The sequence below is a fragment of the Pithys albifrons genome, chromosome 6, assembly GCF_047495875.1.
Source record: "Pithys albifrons albifrons isolate INPA30051 chromosome 6, PitAlb_v1, whole genome shotgun sequence".
In the NCBI taxonomy this organism is placed as follows: Eukaryota; Metazoa; Chordata; class Aves; order Passeriformes; family Thamnophilidae; genus Pithys; species Pithys albifrons.
In genome coordinates this window covers 42,936,129-42,957,454 of record NC_092463.1, presented here as the reverse complement: position 1 = coordinate 42,957,454, position 21,326 = coordinate 42,936,129, and the positions used below count along the sequence as shown (strand labels likewise).

Below are 21,326 nucleotides of genomic sequence, written 5' to 3'. Positions count from 1 at the left end.
TTCCTATTATAGTAATTATAAAAATATAATTCTGAAAGCCATGAGTCTTAGTAACTCTGACTTAGTAACTCAAGCTATGCAGCCTAGATAGGTAGATTTTGTTTGTGGGCTGTTAGAAATGTTTGCTTGGTACCATACCTTTTAGCATTTTTTCCTTGATTTGCACTTGTATTTTCATTGTTGACTTATTTACAACACAAATATTACTTTTCCAGGGTGTGAGTAGATCAAGAGACCTAGATTTCCTTTTTTTTCCCCCACTACCCAAATTTCAGCTCATCAGTGGGCTTAACTGCATGAATGGGGGGGAAGTAATATGCGGAAATTCAGCCAGTAATGTACCATCTCTTTTCTGTATTAAATTTTGTTTTTCTGTTGTTTCTAGTTTGGAGAAGACTCTTCTACTTCTAGTATGACATCCATGAATTTGGATCGTCATGCAAACCAAAGCATTCACAGCCAGTCCTTGCAGTCTTCCCCTGTTGCTCGTTCTGTTGTTTCAGTGTGGAGCGTAGACTCCAACAGAGTGAGTAAAAAGCAGATAAGCTTTGCCTTTTCAAGGAGGAGTGATGAAAGTAAATTTTCTCCCTGTTCATATGAAACTTCTTAGCATTTAGCCTACACTTTTGACATATGACAGCGCTGAAAAATGTAGCAACCTGAATTTCTTCAACATGTAAGCATCTTTAGTTTCTCTGTACTAGTTTCCCATTCTTTGAAACTATTATAGCACAGAGGGAATTGTCCTGTAAATACTTGCTGCAAGTAAAGCAGTACAGCTGAGTAAAGATAGAAATTTGAACTGTTGATATTCCAGAAGAAATGAAGAAATAATAGTTTTAAAGATCTCTAGGGTTTTTTTTTCCTTCAGACTGTTCCTTGTTTTCTCATTAGCCTGTTAATTAGCATATTAAAAATGCTGAGAAAATAATAATAATTCCTTTTTTCCTTAGGACAAACAGCATATTCTGTGGCCTCAGCGATCAGAATGCATTAAATCTTTCCCCAAAATTCCTGACCCAGAAGAACTGCCAACTTACTTCTTGCCTCCAGAAAACAGGGGATTCAGGTAAGTGTTGATTTTTAAAAAGTGTATTTATGAATTTTCACACTAATAACCTTAATGAGTATTTTCTTTCTGGAGAGGATGGATGTAATTAGTAATGATCAGCTCAGATGTGTTCAGACCGCTTTCTCTGGCTGTTCTGCAGAAGGAAGACATTTTACTTAATTGTTGTCTTTGCTATAACTGTAATAGTCAGATCATTTCAAGGTGATTCTTCCCTGAATACATGAAATATCGACAGTATTACTAAAAGAATGAGGATTTAAGCACAAGTCTGAATGTCTTGTGGAGAATTTAAAAAAAAAAGAATGAGGTTATCATCTATTTAATAACTGCAATTAACTGTTGTACATTATGTACATCCTCTTAGCTTTAGTTATGATAACAGAAAATGGTCAAGACCAAAAAATACTAAAAAAGGATTAGGAGTGAAACACTTTGGCATGTTCCATTGGGGCAGAGGTGGAAAAACAGCTTAGTTGTGAAATAATCGTCAGTAATGTTTTTTATGACATAGGGTAAGATAAATGTGTCTATATTGCAATAGCTGTCTTACATAGATCAGCGCAATGTCATAGTACCTTAGTCACTTAAATTATAATAGTGGTAGTGAAAAAGCTGTCTTCTCCTGCCTAGTCTGTATGTTACTGGTACTAAGCATGTGTTCAAGGTTCCCATCCACAAATATCCTGAAGCTTCCTTTGGAAAAAAAAAGCCAGTGTTCAACTTCGAATGTACTTCATAAATAATTTGCTACATCTTGATGTTTTTGAAATCAAGTTTTAGTTCAAAAAAACTAACCTTTTTCACTTACCTGTTTAGCCATGAACTTTGTAGAATTCTTATTAGCATAATAGAAGAACCTTATCTTTGTTATCTCAACTGCATTGTCCATTCTTCCATGTATTCTATGCTTAAAAATAAAGACCTTATTTTATTAGTGACTTCATGGGAAGGGTGGTCCTTGAATTCTTCTGGTTTGCAGCTGGTATCTCATGGCAGTCTACAGTACAAGGCTTGTCAATAGATATGTAGTTGATTCGTACATTTATACATAGTGACATGCAGCACTTGCTGTTAATTTGTCCTCATTCTCCTTTCTAGAATCCATCCAATCCTGAGTGTCCCAATAGATACTGTTGAGCATGGAGAAACACAGGCACCAGATTGTTCTTCTATTACTGATGCTCGTAACAATGAATCTGTAAACATACTGGTCAAGGAACTAGACACTAATCTAGATTTGAAATTCAGAATGCCAGATGATCAAGCAAGACAAGTAAGAGATGTTTTCTTGTTGGTTCTATTCTGTTTTAAAATTCTCCTCTTTATTGCCTTAAAAATCTTACTCAGAACATGAAAGATTCTGATATTTAAGGGATTCGTTGATATCACATTGTAATCAGTACTTAGAAGAAAAGGTGAGCAAGCAGTTTCTAATAGGAACGAAGAAAGGGAGAACTTGTCTGACCACTTTCAAATGCTCACCAAAAGCACACAAAATAGGAAATTTGCTATTTGAAATTTTTAAATCTTTTAGCAGTTGCTTGACGTGATTCATCTTCTTGGGGATTTTAAGAACTACTGTATTCTACCAAATTGGTAGCTTAAGGCTGCAGTGAGTCCTTCATATGGCATTGTGGAGATTGACTGCTTTAAGTGTTACATGTTCATATCCTCTGTTTAGAACAGCATCCTTTTCTTCCCTTTGCTAAAGGGAAGATTTAAGGAAGTAAGATTTGAATAGCCCATGTAGATATAGACTGTAAAATTTATCCAGTTGTCTTGGGGGAAAAAACAAATCTTTGTGTTTCAGGTTTTGCATTCTCGTATCAACAATGAATCTATTACACAGGCAAAGATAGGAGTGTTTCTAGATCATGCCATGAAAAAGGTATGTCAAGCTGTTGCATGAGAAATTCAGAATTCTTACTTGAGACTTGTTTCTATACTTCTAAAGTAGTCAGTCAGTTAGTGACATACAAGAAATAAGTTTATTTGCTGCCTGTAACTGAGATGAAACTAGCTTAAAAATCAACATTTACAAGTAAAGCACAAACATATAGAAAAGTATCTCATTTAGCTTAACGTGGACCAAAGAGCCCTGTAGTTACTTGTTCTTGTTGCAACTTCAGGAAATGGAGCAGCAATATATTAGCTAATTCTGGCATCCATTTGCTTAATTGAGAGAAATAGCTTGGAACTGCTTCTCCATGTCTCCCTTTCCCTGCATGCATGCCTTTTGCTCTTCCTTTTCCTTCCCACTACCCCGCTTTCCCCCCTACTCTCCCTCCATAAAAAACAACCCTCTGTCAATCTTCTGTCAGGATAATTAGCACTCTGGGGCAAAGAATGTACATCTGTATAACACCCTGTGGAATGCCACCTCCATCTTGCGTGGGGCCTTTGAGAATCATGTCAAGTCAAGTGACAGGAAGCATTGAGATAGACATTGACTCTTTTTTGACTTGTCAAGCTGGTATTTCTCAATTTAACTTTCTTGTAGAAGTTGTGTCAAGGCAGTATACGTATGTATATTTTTTTAGTCTGAAATCAGTTCTTTTTACTATGTGTATCTGTTTTACCAAAAAAAAAAAAAAGGCAGTAGGAGTTGTCTTACCATGCAGTGCATGAGTATTTTGGGTTTACCTGTAGTACTCTGCTGCTGTTATGCTGAGAGCCTGAACTTCTTGGTCATTTAGATGATGATGTAAGAACAGTGTTGTGTCATGCCTGTTCTGCTAATGATAAACTCCTTAGTGCTGGAATGCCACAGTTGATATCTTTGTATTGGGAAAGACAAAATGCTAACAACTTGCTGAGGATTTAATTAGGTCATTGAGACCTGTGTTATGGAGTGTAATTCAGTGAGGAGTTTGGAATGAATAACATGAAAGTAATGTTATGTATGTACATTGCAAAATAGGGGACATAAATACTTTTAATAATACAGGTTATGTAAGATACTCCAAACAAAGAATACTATTTCTTACTGATATCTTCCAGTTCATCTCGAACCATAGTTAGAACTCTCCTGTGTTAGGGGTTTTTTTTAAAACCTGGAACAAAACTGTACTGACTAACTTTTCGACACAGTATTACTGTAGTGCCAGCTGCATTGTATTGATACAATACTGCTGTAAAGATCTGTTTTGCTTCCCTAATTCTAGTTGCATGTTTCCTACTCATGCATGCATTTGGGCTCCAAACGGGGATGGCTTGGGCTGGACATCAATTTCAATTCTTGCCTTTACGCTGTTGACAATTTGTACAGAATTTGGTAACACATAATGCTGAAAATACTAAGAACTAAAACATGTTTCTGAGTAATTTGAAAGTGCATCTGAAAGTGAATGTTTTACCTACCTCTGTCCTCCTGCCAGTATTTTAAAATTCTGCTGTTTCTCTAGGATGCTTGTTTTTTAGTGTTACAGGTAAAAGAGGAGGAAGGAACATTCAAGGTGTATTTGACATTTCCTTCCACCTTCCCTCACTTACTGCTTACTATTTTATGATCTTTACATAGTATCTAATGCGGGTCAGTTGTCAACTTTCACAGGACAGACAACTAAGAAAAACACAACTCTGAAACCTTAAATTGTCAGAGAAAGGTAATGTTGAATACAGGATCTGGAAGCATATCTAACTAAAATTTAGGAGCTGCCTGACCTTCAAATTGTACCATTGCTACATTGATTTTTGTTAGTATCGTTGTAAGACTCAGAGTTGGCTCTCAAATGTTCCTTCCTGAGGTAAACTAACCATTAGTGTTTGTATATTTTAAGGGATTTTGTGGTCACAATATAAGGCAGTCATGGGAGTAGAGTGTGAGCAAAAGGTGCTACTAATTTACACTTCAGACTGTAAGTGATGTCAATTTGAGTAGAATAGAGGGAACTGAATAGTCTGTTGGCAGACGCAAGAAAGTCTAATTTGTATCCGGTTTATAAGATAGTATGCAAGGGTGAGTTCTGTTTGCTGCTTACTAAATAGCAGTCAATTTTATCTTCCTGAGACACCTCTTTGTGGGTGATTTTATCCTTTTCCTTGACTCTCTTATAGCCAGAAGATCCTCTATGGGTTGTACTTAATGAAGCTGGATTGTACTGGCGTGCAGTTGGAAATAGCACCTTTGCTATCACCTGTTTGCAAAAAGCATATAATTTGGCTCCACATGAGTATCGGGACATCCCTCTGGTCAATCTTGCTAACCTCTTGTCTCATTATGGTCTTCATTTGGATGCCAGCAGGCTCCTGCTAAAGGCTTTGGCCATCAATGCCTCTGAGGTAAGATGACGGAGTTTGTGTTTATTAAAAAGTGAATGTGTTTTCTTTCATTATTTTGTAAATATATGAGCTTACTTACCTGTGCACACAGTTTAACTTCCAGCTTGTGATTTGCAAAAGATGTTAATTTTCATTTAAATTCTTGATCGCACCGGGGTAATCCTCATTGCTGAGAGTATACATCTAGAGAAGTTCTTGTAAATGGATGACCAGCTTTTAGCCTCCCAAACACTGTATTGTCAGCAGTATCTCCAAGGAATTTACTCCTGATGTCTGGTAACGCTTTTATCTAAAACAGAAATCCGTAATGCTGTCAGTATTGTATCTTCATTCTTAAAACCCTTAAAGTAGCAAGTGTGTCACCCAAGATTTTTGTATAACATCTTTCTGTGACATTTGACTTTTTAGCTCTACTGTTTTATTTGTCCCTCGATTTTGTCTATACACACAGAGGGAAACTTGTGTTCTAGTTGTTTGGGGGCTTCACTTCCAACTACAGATTCAAACCAGGTTTTTGTACTTCTGAACAGTAACATTATAAACATTTTGTAGGTTGTCACCTATGTCATATAGACAATTTCTATATAAACTGTTTGAACTACTGGACTGGCCAGAACAGTTGTAAGAAAGAAGGGAGCAAGGGCATGGCATAGTGGGGTACAGCTTTCCTCCAGCAGGTAATCTTGGTCTTATATTTGAGATGCTTCAGTAAGAAGTTCAAGTCACTTATTCCTGTCCTCTGTAGTTAACTGAGTTAAAACCTGCCAGGCCAGCAGTCACCTAGGACATAAAAAAGATAAAAACAGAATAAGATTTTTCAATATAGCATTCAAAACCCAATTTTCAAATGTTGGAAACGAATCTAGCCCACTTGAGTGGCAGGTAAGAGTGCAGAAAGGAACTACAGAAAACTGTGCTCAAATGATGTGCCTTAGGAAGAACACTTGAAAGCAAGGCCTTGGAGGGGAGGAGCCTAGGGCTCCTTAGGACCATGCTGTGTGAGTAGTGCTTCTATTCAAAAATATTAGCATAACCTACTTCATTACAGTATGCCTGCTCCTTTTTTTTTTCAGGTGTACTCAGTGCTGTAATGCCTATTGTACCAAAAAAACTAGCAGGAGACTGTATACTTGAATAGTATTTCCAGAAATACAGTGGAAAGTCAAAACGAAATCAAAATGAATTATTGTTTCGGGGAGTGAAGGATTTGCTGTATTAGCAAAAGTTGTTAAAAAAAATGGTCCTGTTGCTCAACTTGCAGTGTTCTCTGAATGCTGTTTAATAATACAAACTAAATGAGTTTAAAAAATTATAAGCTACTGATCAGTCTCCACACTTTTAGGTAATGAATGTATAACTATGTCAGTGGGAAAAATTACGGCTAAATTCCAATACTATAGTCATTATTCTAGCACTATACTGTTAATTACACCAAATTACTCCATGCAAGTTAAAGACTTTTCAGTCCAACAAATAAAATCTAATGCCTTAATCTGTGCCTGTACTAAAGTGCTAATTAAGTTCTATCCAGTGAAAAAGGTGTTAATAATCTTTACTTTTTAAAAAATACATATTTTAGCAAGACTACCCAAAAGTAGTCCTCAAAAATATTGTTTTATAAAGAAGTGAAAGGCGTAAATGTGTCTCCCTAAGCTAGTGTGACATTGATGTTTGCAATAACGTTGTTTTGCTGAGGTAAATGTGAATACTTTTGACAAATGAAATGCATCTGTTCTGCTAGAACACCATAGGAATGTTTTTACTTCTTTTCTGACTTCTAGTCATTATTGTCTTCAGGCATTTCAGTTTGGTCTTTTGGTACTCTATGCAGTAGTCATTGTGTCACAGATGATTCTAAGTAAGTATTTAATGCTACATTTCTGTTTATGTGTATTTAAGAGCTGGTTTTTTATTGTAGGAAGATGGAATTCTCAACACAACCCTATGTCAAAACAACTTCTGTTTAGCACCGATGCATTAAGCTGTTAGTTCTCCATGTGAAGAACATGCAGTCCCTGTTTCAGAAGTTTTCTAAATTCTTTCCAGCCAAGTTTGGGAGAGTGTGGATTGACAAGAGTATTTCCTGCTTTGGCTCCAGTCTTATACAGTGAACATACTTATGCTGCGGTGTGTTGCTTTTCTCTTTACAGCCCCTGACTTTTTTGAGCCTAGGAAATACATACCTGGCTCTGAACAACATTAGTGGAGCCCTGCAGGCCTTCAGACATGCACTGAATTTGACAACCAAGTGCTTGGAGTGTGAAAGCAGCCTGAAGATGATCCGCTGTTTGCAGTTTTATCCTTTTCTATACAACATCACCTCACCTGTGTGCAGTGGTAAGCAGCTGCTGAAAGATGGACCACAGGTCAAATAATGTCTCTTCGCTTTGGGTGTTGCACCCGTTTTTCCAAGGATCTATCCTTTTGCTTTACAGTGCTTTCTGCCTTTAAGGATCAGGGTTTAGACACTACTTTTTTAATGAAAAAGTTACATTGAACCATTGCTTGAGGATGACTTCCTAAATATCTAGAGTGCAAATTACTTCCTGAGTGTGTCAGTAATATCTTAACAGCCTCTCCAATACCTCTTACTGGTAAATGAGGAGTGCTGGATTCAGTATTTATGGAAATGCACAGCTACTATTGCTAGACTACCCAACAGCCCCCTTGTACATACCTTCAAACTTTACAGTCAGTTGGATTTGTTTTCTTAAAATAGAAGAATTTGGTGAAGAGCAGTTTAGTTTTAATTCATATGCTTTCAGTGTGTTCAGTCTTTTGGTTATTATTTTCTAGTGTTCAATTTTTAAGAAATAGACTATATTGTGTCAACATTATTTTATTTATATGTGACCTGCAATCACTGCTCTTAACCCTCCAAAAATCTATAAGAATGACTTTGAATCTAGTGTCTCCCGAAAAAATATTTTAAAATATTTGACATAGAATGCTTTATTGTCATTAGTGGCTACTTTTATCCAAAAAAATGATACCTTCTGGAGATGGATTCTTTCATTTTAGTCAGTTCCACTGAATATTTTCAGTATTTTGTCTGTACTTGCATATGGCTACTATGTTGCTCATGAGCAATCTTGAAGAACATTTATTAATATATTTTCTAATCCCCTCCCTGTCAAATTTTTACTAAGGTGTCCTTCCATCTAATTTTTTCTCTATTTTTAAATGGAAATCTCACCAGATAAATGCTTCTGATTTTTAGTATTGCTAGAATTTCTTCTGAGTTTTTTTTTTAATTCCCTCTCCAGTGAAAACACATGGAGAAACCTCCTTTGATTTAGCATCTAGAATTGTGCTGTTGTCTTAGTTTGAGGGAAAAAAACCAATATGTTTTACCCACAAGCAGGGGAGGGGCCTCCTCCACGATAATCACACCACTCTTTATCAAATTTAAGAAAAGGAATTTTAATACAAGAAGGATAACTGCTATATATATATATGTAAACAGACTAGTGCAACCCACTTCCCCAACACCACAAGAGAGGAAAAAAAAAACAAAACCAAAAGAAACAAAACAACAACAAAACCCAGCAGGTTTTTTTCTCCGGGAGAAAAGGTTATACTTAAGTGTCCTTGTCACAGCCCGGCTGGCTGCAGAGTGAGTTTCAGTCCCTCTCCAGCGAAACAGACGAGCAGTGGGCTTTCAGATGGACTCAGTCTCTTCCCCCTGTGTTCCCCGTCCAAGAAGCAGAAAGGTACGAGCAACCAGCAGCAAATCCAAGGCAGGCAGCAGCAACAGCACGGCACGAAAAGTAGTCCGAGGTGGGCAGCGGCAAGACAGCCAGGAAAAACCCCAGCAGTAACCAGCAGGGCAGCCTGCCTCCTTCGAGCCCCCACTCCCCCGTTCCGCCGAGCCAAGACTGGGGAGAATATCCAAAAAAAAACCAAAAGAGACAAACCTGCCCCCACCCCAGCGATCAACAGTTAACTGCTTCTTTTGTTAACCGCTGGCCTGGGCAGTTAAGTGGCAGGGGAGAGAATTTACATAATAATCCCAAACTACAACAGCTGTCTAAACATAGACAAGAGAGCAACATATCTCCTGGTCCAGTATGGATGATGCAATTGTAAGTGAAATTTCAGGATTATGCCATTAGAATAATATTTTTTATAGCCTTATGCATTTTGCTCTGATTGACAGTACTTCAGTTGTTTGAGACATTAATGCTGTAGTAGGTGGTGTTATGGCCCAACTGATGGGTCTCTTAAGTGATGCCCATAATGTCAACTCCTGTGCTGGTACCTCTCAATGAATCTCTTAACCTCAGATTGCCCTTCTTATAAAAATCTGAGTAGATACTGTAAGCAGTAATGGAACTTGCGCATTTCACCACAAGAGACACTTTCACTGTTTCTAGGAAAAAAAATATTTGTTTACTTTTAATTAAGGTCTTTAAATAGTCTGTAATTCACAAGGCTAAAGTCATTACAGTCAAATCTTAGTGATAGATACTTTATTTTGAAGATAAGCAGAAAATAATTTAAAAGTGTATTTACAGAATGGAGATGGTAACAAGCAATGTCTGTCTGAATTCAGTGATCTTTGACATCTTTCTTTTGTTTGGATGCTTTTCTTTCTTAAACTTGTTAGTTTGGTTGATTCTTGGCTGCTGTTTGCATTGATTCCTGTTACAGGATGTTCATTTTGAGGTCAGCTGTTACTGCATATGCTGCTTAGGATGTTTCTGGTTCGTGAATGTGAGGGAAAACCCATATTAAAAGTGCTTCTGAGAAAAATGTTCTCTTTCCCTTTTTTTGCTACCTTGGCCACAGGTTAACAAAGTGAGCATGAGTATATTCATCTGGTATATTGGGGTTTGGTTTTTTTGTTAAAGAGTCTGTGAAGCTGCTAAATCATGAGCTGCTAAATATGCCTCATCATGTTAATGTGCTCGTTGAATTTCAGTATTGCACTAGTTAAGTATTTTGCTCTCTATCTTTTTGCCTTTTTCTGGGACTTGTCTTAATATTTATTTTTCATTTTTATTTATACTATCCTTTAGGTCATCTTTTGTCTGAGTGCAAGAAACCTGAAAGTACAAACCTGACAAATAGTGTAAATGTTCTTTGTACATTCTTGTGCAGAGTGTAAAATAAACATACTGGTTAATTCAAACTTGATGATTATTTATTGTTTAAGTCAAAACTCAAAATTGAAAAATTGAGAGGTAGCTGTACCTATCTTATTTTCATAAGGTTTGGGAAAATATTTTTTTTTCCCCACTGTAAACTTCAACTGACTCAAGAGGAACCTTGACAGGCTGTATGAAAGTGAGGTTAAGTCTCCAAAACCAGAATTATTTCAAGAATGCGTACTCAGAAATCACACTTCGCACTTACAAGTATCCTGAAATATTGGGAATCTTCTGTTCATCCTTCAGTCCAAAGAAAACAATTGAAAAGAGATTGTAAGTTTGAATTTTGACTTCCCATACTAATGCAATAGTATATACAGTTATTCAGACACTACATGGAACCTAAAAATATGCAAACTATTTAGAGGCTAATATTTAACATTACCTGTTGCACTTTACAGCATTTGTTAAAATGTTAATGTCACATAGACATAGAAGGTTCATAAACCAACATAATCTGTGCTTGTTTAACACCATGACAGACTGGAAGGCACATTCTGGTAGCAAGGTGCGAACTGAACACTGCTTTCACACATCTTTCTGAATGGGACTTTAGTTATAGAGCTAACAAAGCACGTTTGTAATTACGTGATCAAATGTGTGCTTGACAATCCCAAGTATTACTTCAGGAGATTCTCACAGCCTGACAGATCTTGCTGCTGGGGACCTCTGATAAGAAAATTAGTTTGTCCTCTTTGTTATTATGCCCTTGATGGCATGTCATAACTATTTATGTCCTTTGAGATGGATATGGTATGCTAAAAGATTTACCAAGAAATTGAAATGTCAAATGTTTTCTCTGGTTTAATGTTTTGTTTTGATAAGCATTCATTCAGTATTTCTGAAAGTTACAGCCATAGGGTTGCCTGTGCTCTGGGTTGTAGGCCCATGTGATAGCTGTGTTTTTGCTTCGCCTGTCAAAAGCCTCTCTTCATGAAAACTGAACTAACTAGCAAGACATGGAACTCCTTGCTCTGCTGCTGTGAGCCATCAGCAGAATCCAGCAGATGGTCAGTGGGGATTATGTGCTAGCATGGGATGGAATATGGGATCAAAAATCTGAATTTATGGTGTGATTTTTGATCACAGTATATGCTTGGTGTTTATTTCAAATAGATTAAATAGGCATTTTCTCAAGCATGTTGGGACATTTGCTGATAGCACAGGAGTTTGGAAGTGTGACACACTAAAGCTGACTTATTGGATGCTTGTTCATATGCTCCTTTCTGTACTGCTGCCTGGTACTTTTTTTAGTAACTTACCTCTGTTCTAGATAAAAATTTATATTTCAAACCTAAGTCACTTCATGCACATGAGAATGGGAATTAAAAACCTCATACCAACACTTTCTATTTAGCTTTTGCCTCCTATATTCAAGTTTATATAAATGTTTGTTTTCATTGTAAAAGAATTTCTAAATCTACAGAGGTTTTTTGTAGGGTTTTTTCTTATGGAGGAGGTGTGTGAAATTATTACAACTCTATCATCTGTGATGTGTAATTTAGACAGCTGCAGAAGTTCAGTCAGTTGCATCTAATATAGATGCTATACAGCAACAGCCCAAGTACCTGAGCAAATGGTTGGAAGACTTCATTCTTATGCAATTACCTGGTACTGGTCCTTCTAGAGATGACTTGGCAGTGTTAAGAGTGTTGTTAAAACAAGTGTTATGTTACTGGCAAGTCAGTTCCTGAAGCATGTTGTGTAGCAGAAACTTTGTTGCATGAAGAATAAGCCATATCTGACATGCAAATAACAGGACCAAGAGACTTGCATAATGACTGTAAAAAGCTTAATGTGAAAAACATGGCCATTATCTGAGTTGCAGAAATGAAATATTTGGGCTGTTTATTAAGCTAGTAGAGAAAACTAGCATCATTTTTGTGTGACACTGAAATGGCGCATTGCTGGGATTTCTCTTGCAACTTTTATGGCTTAAAATATTGCAAGTAGCTTTTGTCATTTGATAAGGTCTGTAGAGGACTGTCTAAGTACAGGATTGTTCCCATGGCACTTCCCTGTCTGATGTGAACATTCAGATGTTGTCAAGCCTTATTAAAAATAGCTTACAGAAGACTAGAACCATATTTTTAGTGTGATGCTCAGCTGGCTGTTAAAGCATGCTGATTTGTAAGTTGGTGTTGTGTAAGACTTTTCCTTGTATGTGCTGCAAACAGAATTGTTGCCTGAGCAAACAGAAGTAATTTTAAAAATATTTTTATCTGACTGTAAGCATCTACCTCTGACTAACAGTTCCAATTTGTTATGAGCTCATGCACTTCATAGTCTTTTAGACTAGACCAAAATTCAAAACCTTATTAATAGACTGATGGTATTCAAAAAATGAAGTACGAGTTGTTTCAAGCTTCAGATTCAAGTCTCTCAGTCTTTCATCCTTGGCAGGGTAGTAGAGTGATTGAGGGTACATTTTGAATGTATGTGCATGCCATCAAGAAACCTGAATACTTTTATGTATGGACTGTGTATGTTTGTGTAAGCAAGTCATCCTTCTAACTGACTTGAGTTCTGTAATGTTTTCCAGGAGCAGCGTAAGGATAGGCTTTAGGTGCGGTTTTAGTGCCCTCTTGTGGTACAAATACTCTGTACCACATGAAGTTAAAAGTCTTGGTTTATTTCACGTACTTCCTCTTAAAACATGGGGAAAAGTATTCATCTTTTAAGTTGTATATATTCTCCTTTATGCCCCAGCACCTGGGTTCTTACAAGTTAAAGTTATTAAGCTTAGACCTTTAAGCAAATCGACCTAAAGAGGAGATACTGACCTGAAAGGAGAATCTGTACTTGAAACTCTAATAGTAGGCTTATGGACAGAATAACTTCCTTATATCAACATCACAGTTTAAGCCTCTGACTGTAGTTTGACAGCTGCAATCTCCTCAAGTTCCCTATAGTGATTTCAGATGCACAAACACTAAGCAAAAGCGTCACATAATTTTCATTACAGTGGTGTGTCAAACACAGGGATGCAAAATACTTTGCATTTTTAAGTGCAACTTCCACTTTGTTATTCTCTACAAGTTATGTCTGACTTGATAGTCCCAGCAATGGACTGCTAGGTTTTGTTGTCTTTTCCTGTAGCATGAGGTCCTTTTAGATGTTTATATCATAACAGTAATTTCCTCCTTCTCAAGCTGCAGTAGCTTGTTCCTCCAAAGAATGCTCATCACTTAAACAGTGTTAATAGATGGAGAGAAGAGATGTTACTCTTGGGGTAAAGGATATCAAGCTTAGTTCAGAATTTAATCTTGTTTTAGTTGAAACAAAAGTCCAGAATCTATACCAGTTATATGGGATTCTGAACTGAACACTGCTGTATGTTTAAAATTCACCTTTTTCTTTCATTGATTTGCATATCACATAAAGGCAGAATTGAAGTGATCCTGAACCTTAGTAAGAATACCAGGTAGGCTAGTACTCTTATTTATCAGATCATATTCATGGAAGGTATAGGATCTGTGACCATTTTTTCTCTGTTGCTTTTGCTCTGTCTGTTGCCTTATGGGAACGTTCATCTGTATGAACAGAATAGTCAAAGCCAGAAGGGTTTTTAAACAAGCAGAATTCTATGAAGCCCACGAACAGTGTCAGAGCTCTCAGAAACACATTGTGGCAATAGTTTGTGTTATCATTTAACAGTAGCATAAAGTGGGTTCTGTCTTAAGCAGCAATAGTTCTAAAATCACTGTTTACCTTTTGAAGTTAAATACTCCATTGCTTATTGCTACACCATACATGCACAAGTGCACCCATGTGCCTCTTATTCACCTGCAAGTTACACCAAGCATCTGAAAATCAAGCTGGATTCTCTCTCCCTCTGGCAGTCAAGCATCTCTGACAGTGGAGATCATACAGTGTTAAGCCACCTAAAAGATCTGGTTGGTGGGTGGCACACAAGTGAAATCTAGGTCACCATATTTGGGCTCTGCAATAGTAAAGGAGTAAAAGAAGGTTAAATTGTACTTGAGTAGAATGAAAACATCTTGCTGAATGCAGGCAGGTGGAGAGGTAGTGGAGAATGAGGACTGCTTTTTGTCCTGGTGGAGGCCAACATCCCTAGGGAGTGGGGGTATCGGGAAGTGTCAGACGTGCTTGTGACTGAGCAATCTTGAAGAAATAATGTGAGAATGTTCTCTGGAAATAATGTGACCCAATTATTTTTTCAGGCTTGTGCTACTGCTTCTGAACCACTAGCCCAGTAAGGGAAGAGGTAGTTCCTGCAGTCCACCTTTGGTCCAGTAATATTAGAATATTAGTGATGTAATCTGAAAGATAGTTGATGCAGGCTTTTTGATACTTTTCACTCCTTGGTGACCGCTTTATGAATCGTAACTTTCCCTGAAAAGTCTCTGTCTAGTGTTTCTTGGATGGCTGAAGAAGTTGAAGATGAAGGACCTGCCCTAACACCACTATGCCAAGCTCATTTTGAAACTTGTCTTTCCTTTCCAAGCTCCACATATTTTTCTTCTCAAAACTGTACAAAGACAGATTTAGGTTGACCTTCTTAAATTTTAAAATGAACGAATGTGATGCTATGTTAAACATGGCATTTTTAGCTATACCAGTATCCAAAGGCCGTATACCCACTGCTCATGCGTGTTGCTTCCAAGCTGTTGCTTGCTGGAAAGTCACTATGAATCTGAAAGGCTTCTGTAAACAATGCGTGCTTTCTTAAGTGTATTTCTGTTGCTCAAATGTCATTCCCTTTTGCATGTGTTAAATATGCTAATGGGTGAATTTGGTCTGCAGCTTCTTTCATCATGCAAAGTCTATCTTGCTAGCTTATGTACTTAGTCTGCTTATTTTCTGCATGGCAATGTACCTAACAGCTTCTCCCAACAGTCATCAGTCTTGCTTTGCGTCATGCTCTGTTAAGAATGGCATGCCTGCAATATTTAGTGTTCTGTAGCCATTCTGTCTTTTACCAGGCTCAGAAGGCCACAGGCTAGCAAATGAGGAAGGAGAAAATTATGGCCTCAGCTGCAGGAGTAACTGAGGAAATGAGAATTGCACTGTGAAAAGGAATTTAGAATTGTAGGGGAATTCAGTGAGAGGTTACTGTTGAAAACCATGCAGTATGAAGAAAAAGCAGTACAGTATTAAACAGAATATGACATTCCCCTTTTCTATCTGCCTTTATAGTGCAAAAGATTCTTTCCCATATGTTGTCTAGATCTTTCGGTTACTTGAGCAATAGCTATATGTTCATGTAGGAGGAGGCAATTGTTGGGGGCTGAGTGGAAGGGAAAAGGTTCTTTCCAACTAAATATTTCAAAACTTTAGTTATCAGATGTATTAATGTTTCTCTGCAATATTTTTGGTGCTTTTTATGACAAGAATGGAGAGAAAATGACTCTGTGTCTTTGTGTTTAGGAGGCTGCATTTGCCAGTGGTAATTACTTGCAGGTAGCTGCTAAAAATTCCTACTGAACCTTATCAGTGTTCTCTGGCTAGAGCTGAACTTTATGAAAAGGTCCAACAACTGCATATGTTCAGTAACCTTTTTAGGAGGACTAGGAATTCCCCAACTACATCTCCAGGAAGATGTAGTTTCACGAACACCTTCATAGTGGAACTGTACAGACTGAAGTAATGGGTTGGTTAAAACACGTTTGGAAGAGAAAAGAACGCGTTATCCCCACATACGGGAGAACTGACAATATGTAGTTTGGTGTCATTAGCAACTTGCCAAGACCTTGAAGGCTGTGTTCACTTGGCTTAAATCAGAGAACTTGTAAAGTGGTGATGTGTAGCCTTAGCCTGTAATGAGTCATGTTGAGATTGTCTCAAAGCAGCATGCAATGCCACATGCTCAGATTGAAATGAGCACTACATACTGAGCCATGGAGTACTAGGCACTTAACTACCCCTGATCTGTCTGCTTTATTGATTTCTTTTTCCTTTTAAGGTTGGTTGCCTGGTTCATGTGAGTTTGTGTTGCGCTCTGACTGTCCTCAAAGCTTTAAATCTATCATCTGTTCTGGCTACTAGTGACTGAAACTAGGACAGTTCAGAGTTTCCCTAGAAGGTTGAAAGTTCCCAATAGATTGAAGGTTCTTGAATGCAGCAGTTTTGGGGAGCAGGGACATTCTTCCAAAAGTGTCTAGTCTTTCTGCAGTCATTATTCTATAGCTTTGTACTGTTCTGTCAGTGTAAGGAGGATATTTTCCTGTTGAATTCTAATCTGGGGTAGTTGGCAGTATTCTTGTCAAACATAACCTTCTGCAGATATTCCTCACTCAAGAAAAGACTAATCTGGTTCTTGATCATCACTCCATCAAAACTAGGATTTTTACTTTTTTTTTTTAATCTAATATACAGCAACTGTTCTGCTTCTTAATGGAATTTCATAGAACATACCCTGTCAGACAAACTGCCAAGCACTTAAAAGCTCTCTTAGATTAATAAGGGACATGCCTACCTGACCAGTTAACACATTAGTTTCCTGTTTGAGTGTGTCAATATCTCTGCTTTGATGTCTGATTAGGATGAAAATTGCATGGATATCTATCCCAAACAAATCTATAAGTTGTCATGGGTCAAGTCTGACTATTAATCTGCTCTTGCCGAACAGTATACCCTAGTAAAGAAGCACGCAGATAGATGTAAACCATCATGGCTAGGCTTCGCGAACGAAGATTTGAGAAGGGCACTACCCACGCTTGCTGCAAGCGTGGCTAAAAAGGCCGATACGGGATAGGCAGGTCCGGTCACAAAAGGCACAGCGGAACGTCTCCCTAGGTGATATTGGCAAGGAACGGTTCTTTCTGTGTTGTCTTTTCTCCTCAAGACTGACTCTCCGTGCATTCTCAAAGGAAGCAGCAGCGTCGTGAATGGTGTGTCTCCATGAGTCCCGATTGGAGGCCAGAGTGGACCATTGGTGGCAGTCAATATGGCCAAGGCTGAGGTGTTGTTTCAGGGAGTCCTTGTATCTCTTCTTCGGGGCTCGTCTCTTGTGGCAGCTGGTGGCGAGTTCACCATAGAGCACAATCTTCGGGAGACGATGGTCCTCCATCATGGAGATGTGCCCTGCCCAGCGCAGCTGCATTCTCATCAGCATGGCCTCGATACTGCTGATCCCTGCCTGTTCAAGAACAGACACATTGGTCACGTAATCAGACCAGTGGATGTTTAGGATTGAATGGAGGCAGCGCTGATGGAAGCGTTTGAGAAGCTGCAGGTGGTGGCGGTAGATGACCCAGGATTCAGACCCATATAAAAGAGTAGACAGTTCAATGGCTCTGTAGACACTAATCTTTGTACTTTTCTTCAGGTGTTTATTGCACCAGACTCTTTTATGGAGTTTTCCAAAGGCTCTGTATGCCTTTGCTAGCCTGTTGTCTATCTCTTTGTCAATCTTACCATTGAGGAAATGATACTTCCCAGATAGGTGAACTGCTGGACTGACTTAAGCTCTGAATTGCCTATGGTGATGTGTGGATGATGGAAGACTTCTTGAGGTGCAGGTTGGTAGAGAACTTCCATCTTCTTCAGGCTGACTTCCAGCCCAAAAAGCTCAGCAGCCTCTGCAAAGCAGGATGTGAAGCGCTGCATAGCTGCTTCTGTGTGAGCAATGAGGGCGGCATCATCAGCAAAAAGCAGCTCACGGACAAGGTGATTCAGGGTCTTGGTGTGGGCCATCAGCCACCTTAGGTTGAAGAGGCTTCTATTGGTACGATATCAGATGTAGATGCCGTTTTCTTCATCAAGGTCTACTGTGGCTCTTTGGAGCATTATGCTGAAGAAGATTGTGAATAGAGTTGGTGCAAGAACGCAACCTTGTTTCACACCATTGGTTATTGGAAAGGGCTCAGAGAGTGCATCGCCATATCTGACTTGTCCACGCTGATCCTCATGTAGCAGGATGATCATTTTGAGGAACTTGGGGGGACATCCTAAATGTTCCAAGATCTGCCACAGGTCTTTTCTGCTCACAGTGTCGAAAGCTTTGGTGAGGTCAACAAAGGTTACATAGAGACCTTTGTTCTGTTCCCTACACTTCTCTTGCAGTTGTCTGAGAACAAACACCATGTCTGTGGTGCTCCTATTGGCTCTGAAACCACACTGGCTTTCAGGTAGAAGATCTTCTGCAATAGTGGGTACTAATCTGTTCAGAAGTATTCTTGCAAGGATTTTACCAGCAATGGAGAGCAAAGTAATACCTCGGTAATTTGAGCAGTCTGATTTTTCTCCTTTCTTCTTGTACAGGGTGATGATGACTGCACCACGGAGATCTGGTGGTAGTTCCCCTTGTTCCCAGCAACGCACAGCGAGCTCGTGGAATTTGGCATGGAGTGCTTGACCTCCATGCTTCCAGATTTTAGATCGAATTCCATCAACCCCAGCTGCCTTGCCAGTTTTCACCTGTTGTATGGCCTTGAGTATCTCTCCCATAGTAGGGGCTGCATCCAATTCATGTTTCACCGGTTGTTGTGTAATGTGCTGAATTGCTGAGCCTTGGACTACACGGTTGGCACTGAAGAGAGTCTGAAAGTGCTCAGACCATTGGTTCAGGATGGAGGTTTTATCTGTTAGAAGCAGTTGACCATCTGCACTGAGTAGGGGACTTTGAACTTGGTGTGTGGGTCCGTACACTGCTTTCAGGGCCTCATAGAATCCTCTTTGGTCACCCAAATCTGCACATAGTTGTGTCTTTTCTGCTAGGTCGAGCCACCATTTGTTCTGGATGTCTCGAAGTTTCTGTTGGAGCTTGCTGCATGCAAGATGAAAGGCGGCTTTTTTTATATGGCAAGATGGCTGAGCAAGGTGTGCTTGGTGAGCAGTTCTCTTCTTCTTCAGCAATTCCTGGATCTCTTGATTGTTCTCATCAAACCAGTCTTTGTTTTTCTTGGAGGAGAACCCTAGTTCTCCTAGTCCCTTCAGAGGACTGCAGGATGCAACTTTTAATATGTTGCCAAAGCGCTTCAGGAGAGGGATCTATGGGATTATCTTTAAGTCTAGTTTAAAGGTTTCCCTGGAAGCTGTCTCTCACTGTGGCTGTTTGAAGATTGCTGATTTGGAGCCTTCTCCTTGGAATGCCGCCTCTCTTAGGTTTGGGCTTGAAGGGGAGGTTAAGTTTGCAGCGTGCAAGGCGGTGGTCTGTTTGACATTCTGCACTCGGCATCACTCGAGTATGACGGACATCACTGACATTTCTCTGTTGTACTAAGATATGGTCAATGAGGTGCCAGTGCTTGGATCGAGGATGCATCCAGGTTGTCTTCAGGCTGTCTTTCTGTTGAAAGACAGTGTTGGTGATGGTGAGCTGCCGTTCTGCACAAAACTCTAGCAGGAGGCGTCCGTTGTCGTTGCAGTTTCCAACGCCATGCTTGCCCAGGACTCCTTTCCAGGCTTCAGAATTCTTACCTACTCTGGCGTTGAAGTCACCAAGGATTATGATCTTATCATGTGCAGGAACATTTTGGGTGAGGCGGCGCAGGTCTGTGTAGAATTTGTCTTTTTCCGCTGGGTCAGCTTGGAGAGTTGGGGCATATACGCTAAAAAGAACAACATGTTGCTTGTTGTGTAGAGGGAGGCGTAAGGACATAATGCGATCGGAATGACCTATCGGCAGATTTTCAAGTTTGGAGGCAATGGAGTTTTTAATCCTGAAGCCAACTCCTGAAAGTTGTCTTTTGGTTTTGGGTTTGCTTGACCAGTAGAGTGTGTAGCCAGCACCATGTTCTTTAAGGCTGCCTTCCTCATCAAGACGAACTTCACTGAGAGCAGCAATGTCAATGTTGAGCCATGACAGTTCGTGGGCAATTAGAGCAGAACGACGCTCAGGACGTCCACTATCCCCAGTATCAAGCATGGTTCTGATGTTCCAACATGCGAGTGTTAGTTTTAGCACACCTTTGCAGGCAGGTGTATGCCTTTGAAATCTCTTTGTTTTTGTTTGACCGTATGGAAGATGCCGGTTGGCCGCGGTTATCCAGCCGGGTGTGGAGATGAGCTTTGTTTAGGCCACCTTTGGTAGGCCCCTCTCTGTGTGGAGCAAGCAGTGCTGTCCCTAGAAAAGGCTGCTTGGTCATTCAGGATGCTGCCGCAAGAGACTGTCATCTCTGGGGTCAAGTCTCTAATGACCCATATCCTGAACCGCCTGCATGCAGGGTTGGGTCTGCGGCTTCCAGCTGCTTCCTATCACCTGCCTTTTTCGACCCTCACCTGTTGCTACAGGGCTTTGCAATGTGGGTGAACCCTTCAAGCCTGCGCAATGGATATTTAGGTGAGGCACAGCATGCGCAGAACTGGCCCCACCCTTTACTCCTGAGGTTCATCTGCCACGGCCTAGCAAGCTTGGACGGTGACAGCGAATACCTCAGGACGTAGGTTTGGTTAGAGTATCCTTCTCTTAGATGGATGGCCTTACAGGGCTAAGCGAGCTCCATCTGCCCGGGTTTGGGGTTGGAGTTGTCCTTCTCCTAGCATGGTTGCCAGACGGCTAGCGAGCCCATCCTGCCCATGGACACACTTTGTCTGACCCTTCAGCTGAGACCTGTCTGGCATGGGAGACCCTACCGGTGGCACAAACCACCTCCAGCATAGCTCTCAACCTCATGAGGGCACGCAAGCTTCTCCCCCGCAAGAAGGGGGTGTCCCTGGAGAGGAAATGTAAATGCAACCTATCAAAATACTTTCCCAAAATAAACATGGAATTGGGTCCCTGTGGTATACTGTTTAAAATTCCAATATATGGCATAAACCTTTCAGGCAGAGTGGTAATCAAAAGACACTTAAGGCCTTAAGTTGGCTTTAGAGTGTCAACCCCCATACACCGAGAGAGGTGAAAAGCCAACAGT

The 21,326-nt window shown here is 39.7% G+C and overlaps 1 protein-coding gene across 2 annotated transcripts in view; it reads left to right on the top strand.

The window, feature by feature from the left end:
• TTC17 (tetratricopeptide repeat domain 17) overlaps positions 1–21,326 on the top strand; it is a 62,018-nt gene that overhangs the window by 21,554 nt on the left and 19,138 nt on the right. For both annotated transcript variants that reach the window (XM_071558638.1, XM_071558639.1), the window contains exons 11-16: positions 386–526; positions 954–1,069; positions 2,171–2,345; positions 2,883–2,960; positions 5,129–5,353; positions 7,504–7,690. In XM_071558638.1, the coding sequence (XP_071414739.1) occupies positions 386–526; positions 954–1,069; positions 2,171–2,345; positions 2,883–2,960; positions 5,129–5,353; positions 7,504–7,690 (922 nt within the window). The remainder of the gene's footprint in view (positions 1–385; positions 527–953; positions 1,070–2,170; positions 2,346–2,882; positions 2,961–5,128; positions 5,354–7,503; positions 7,691–21,326) is intronic.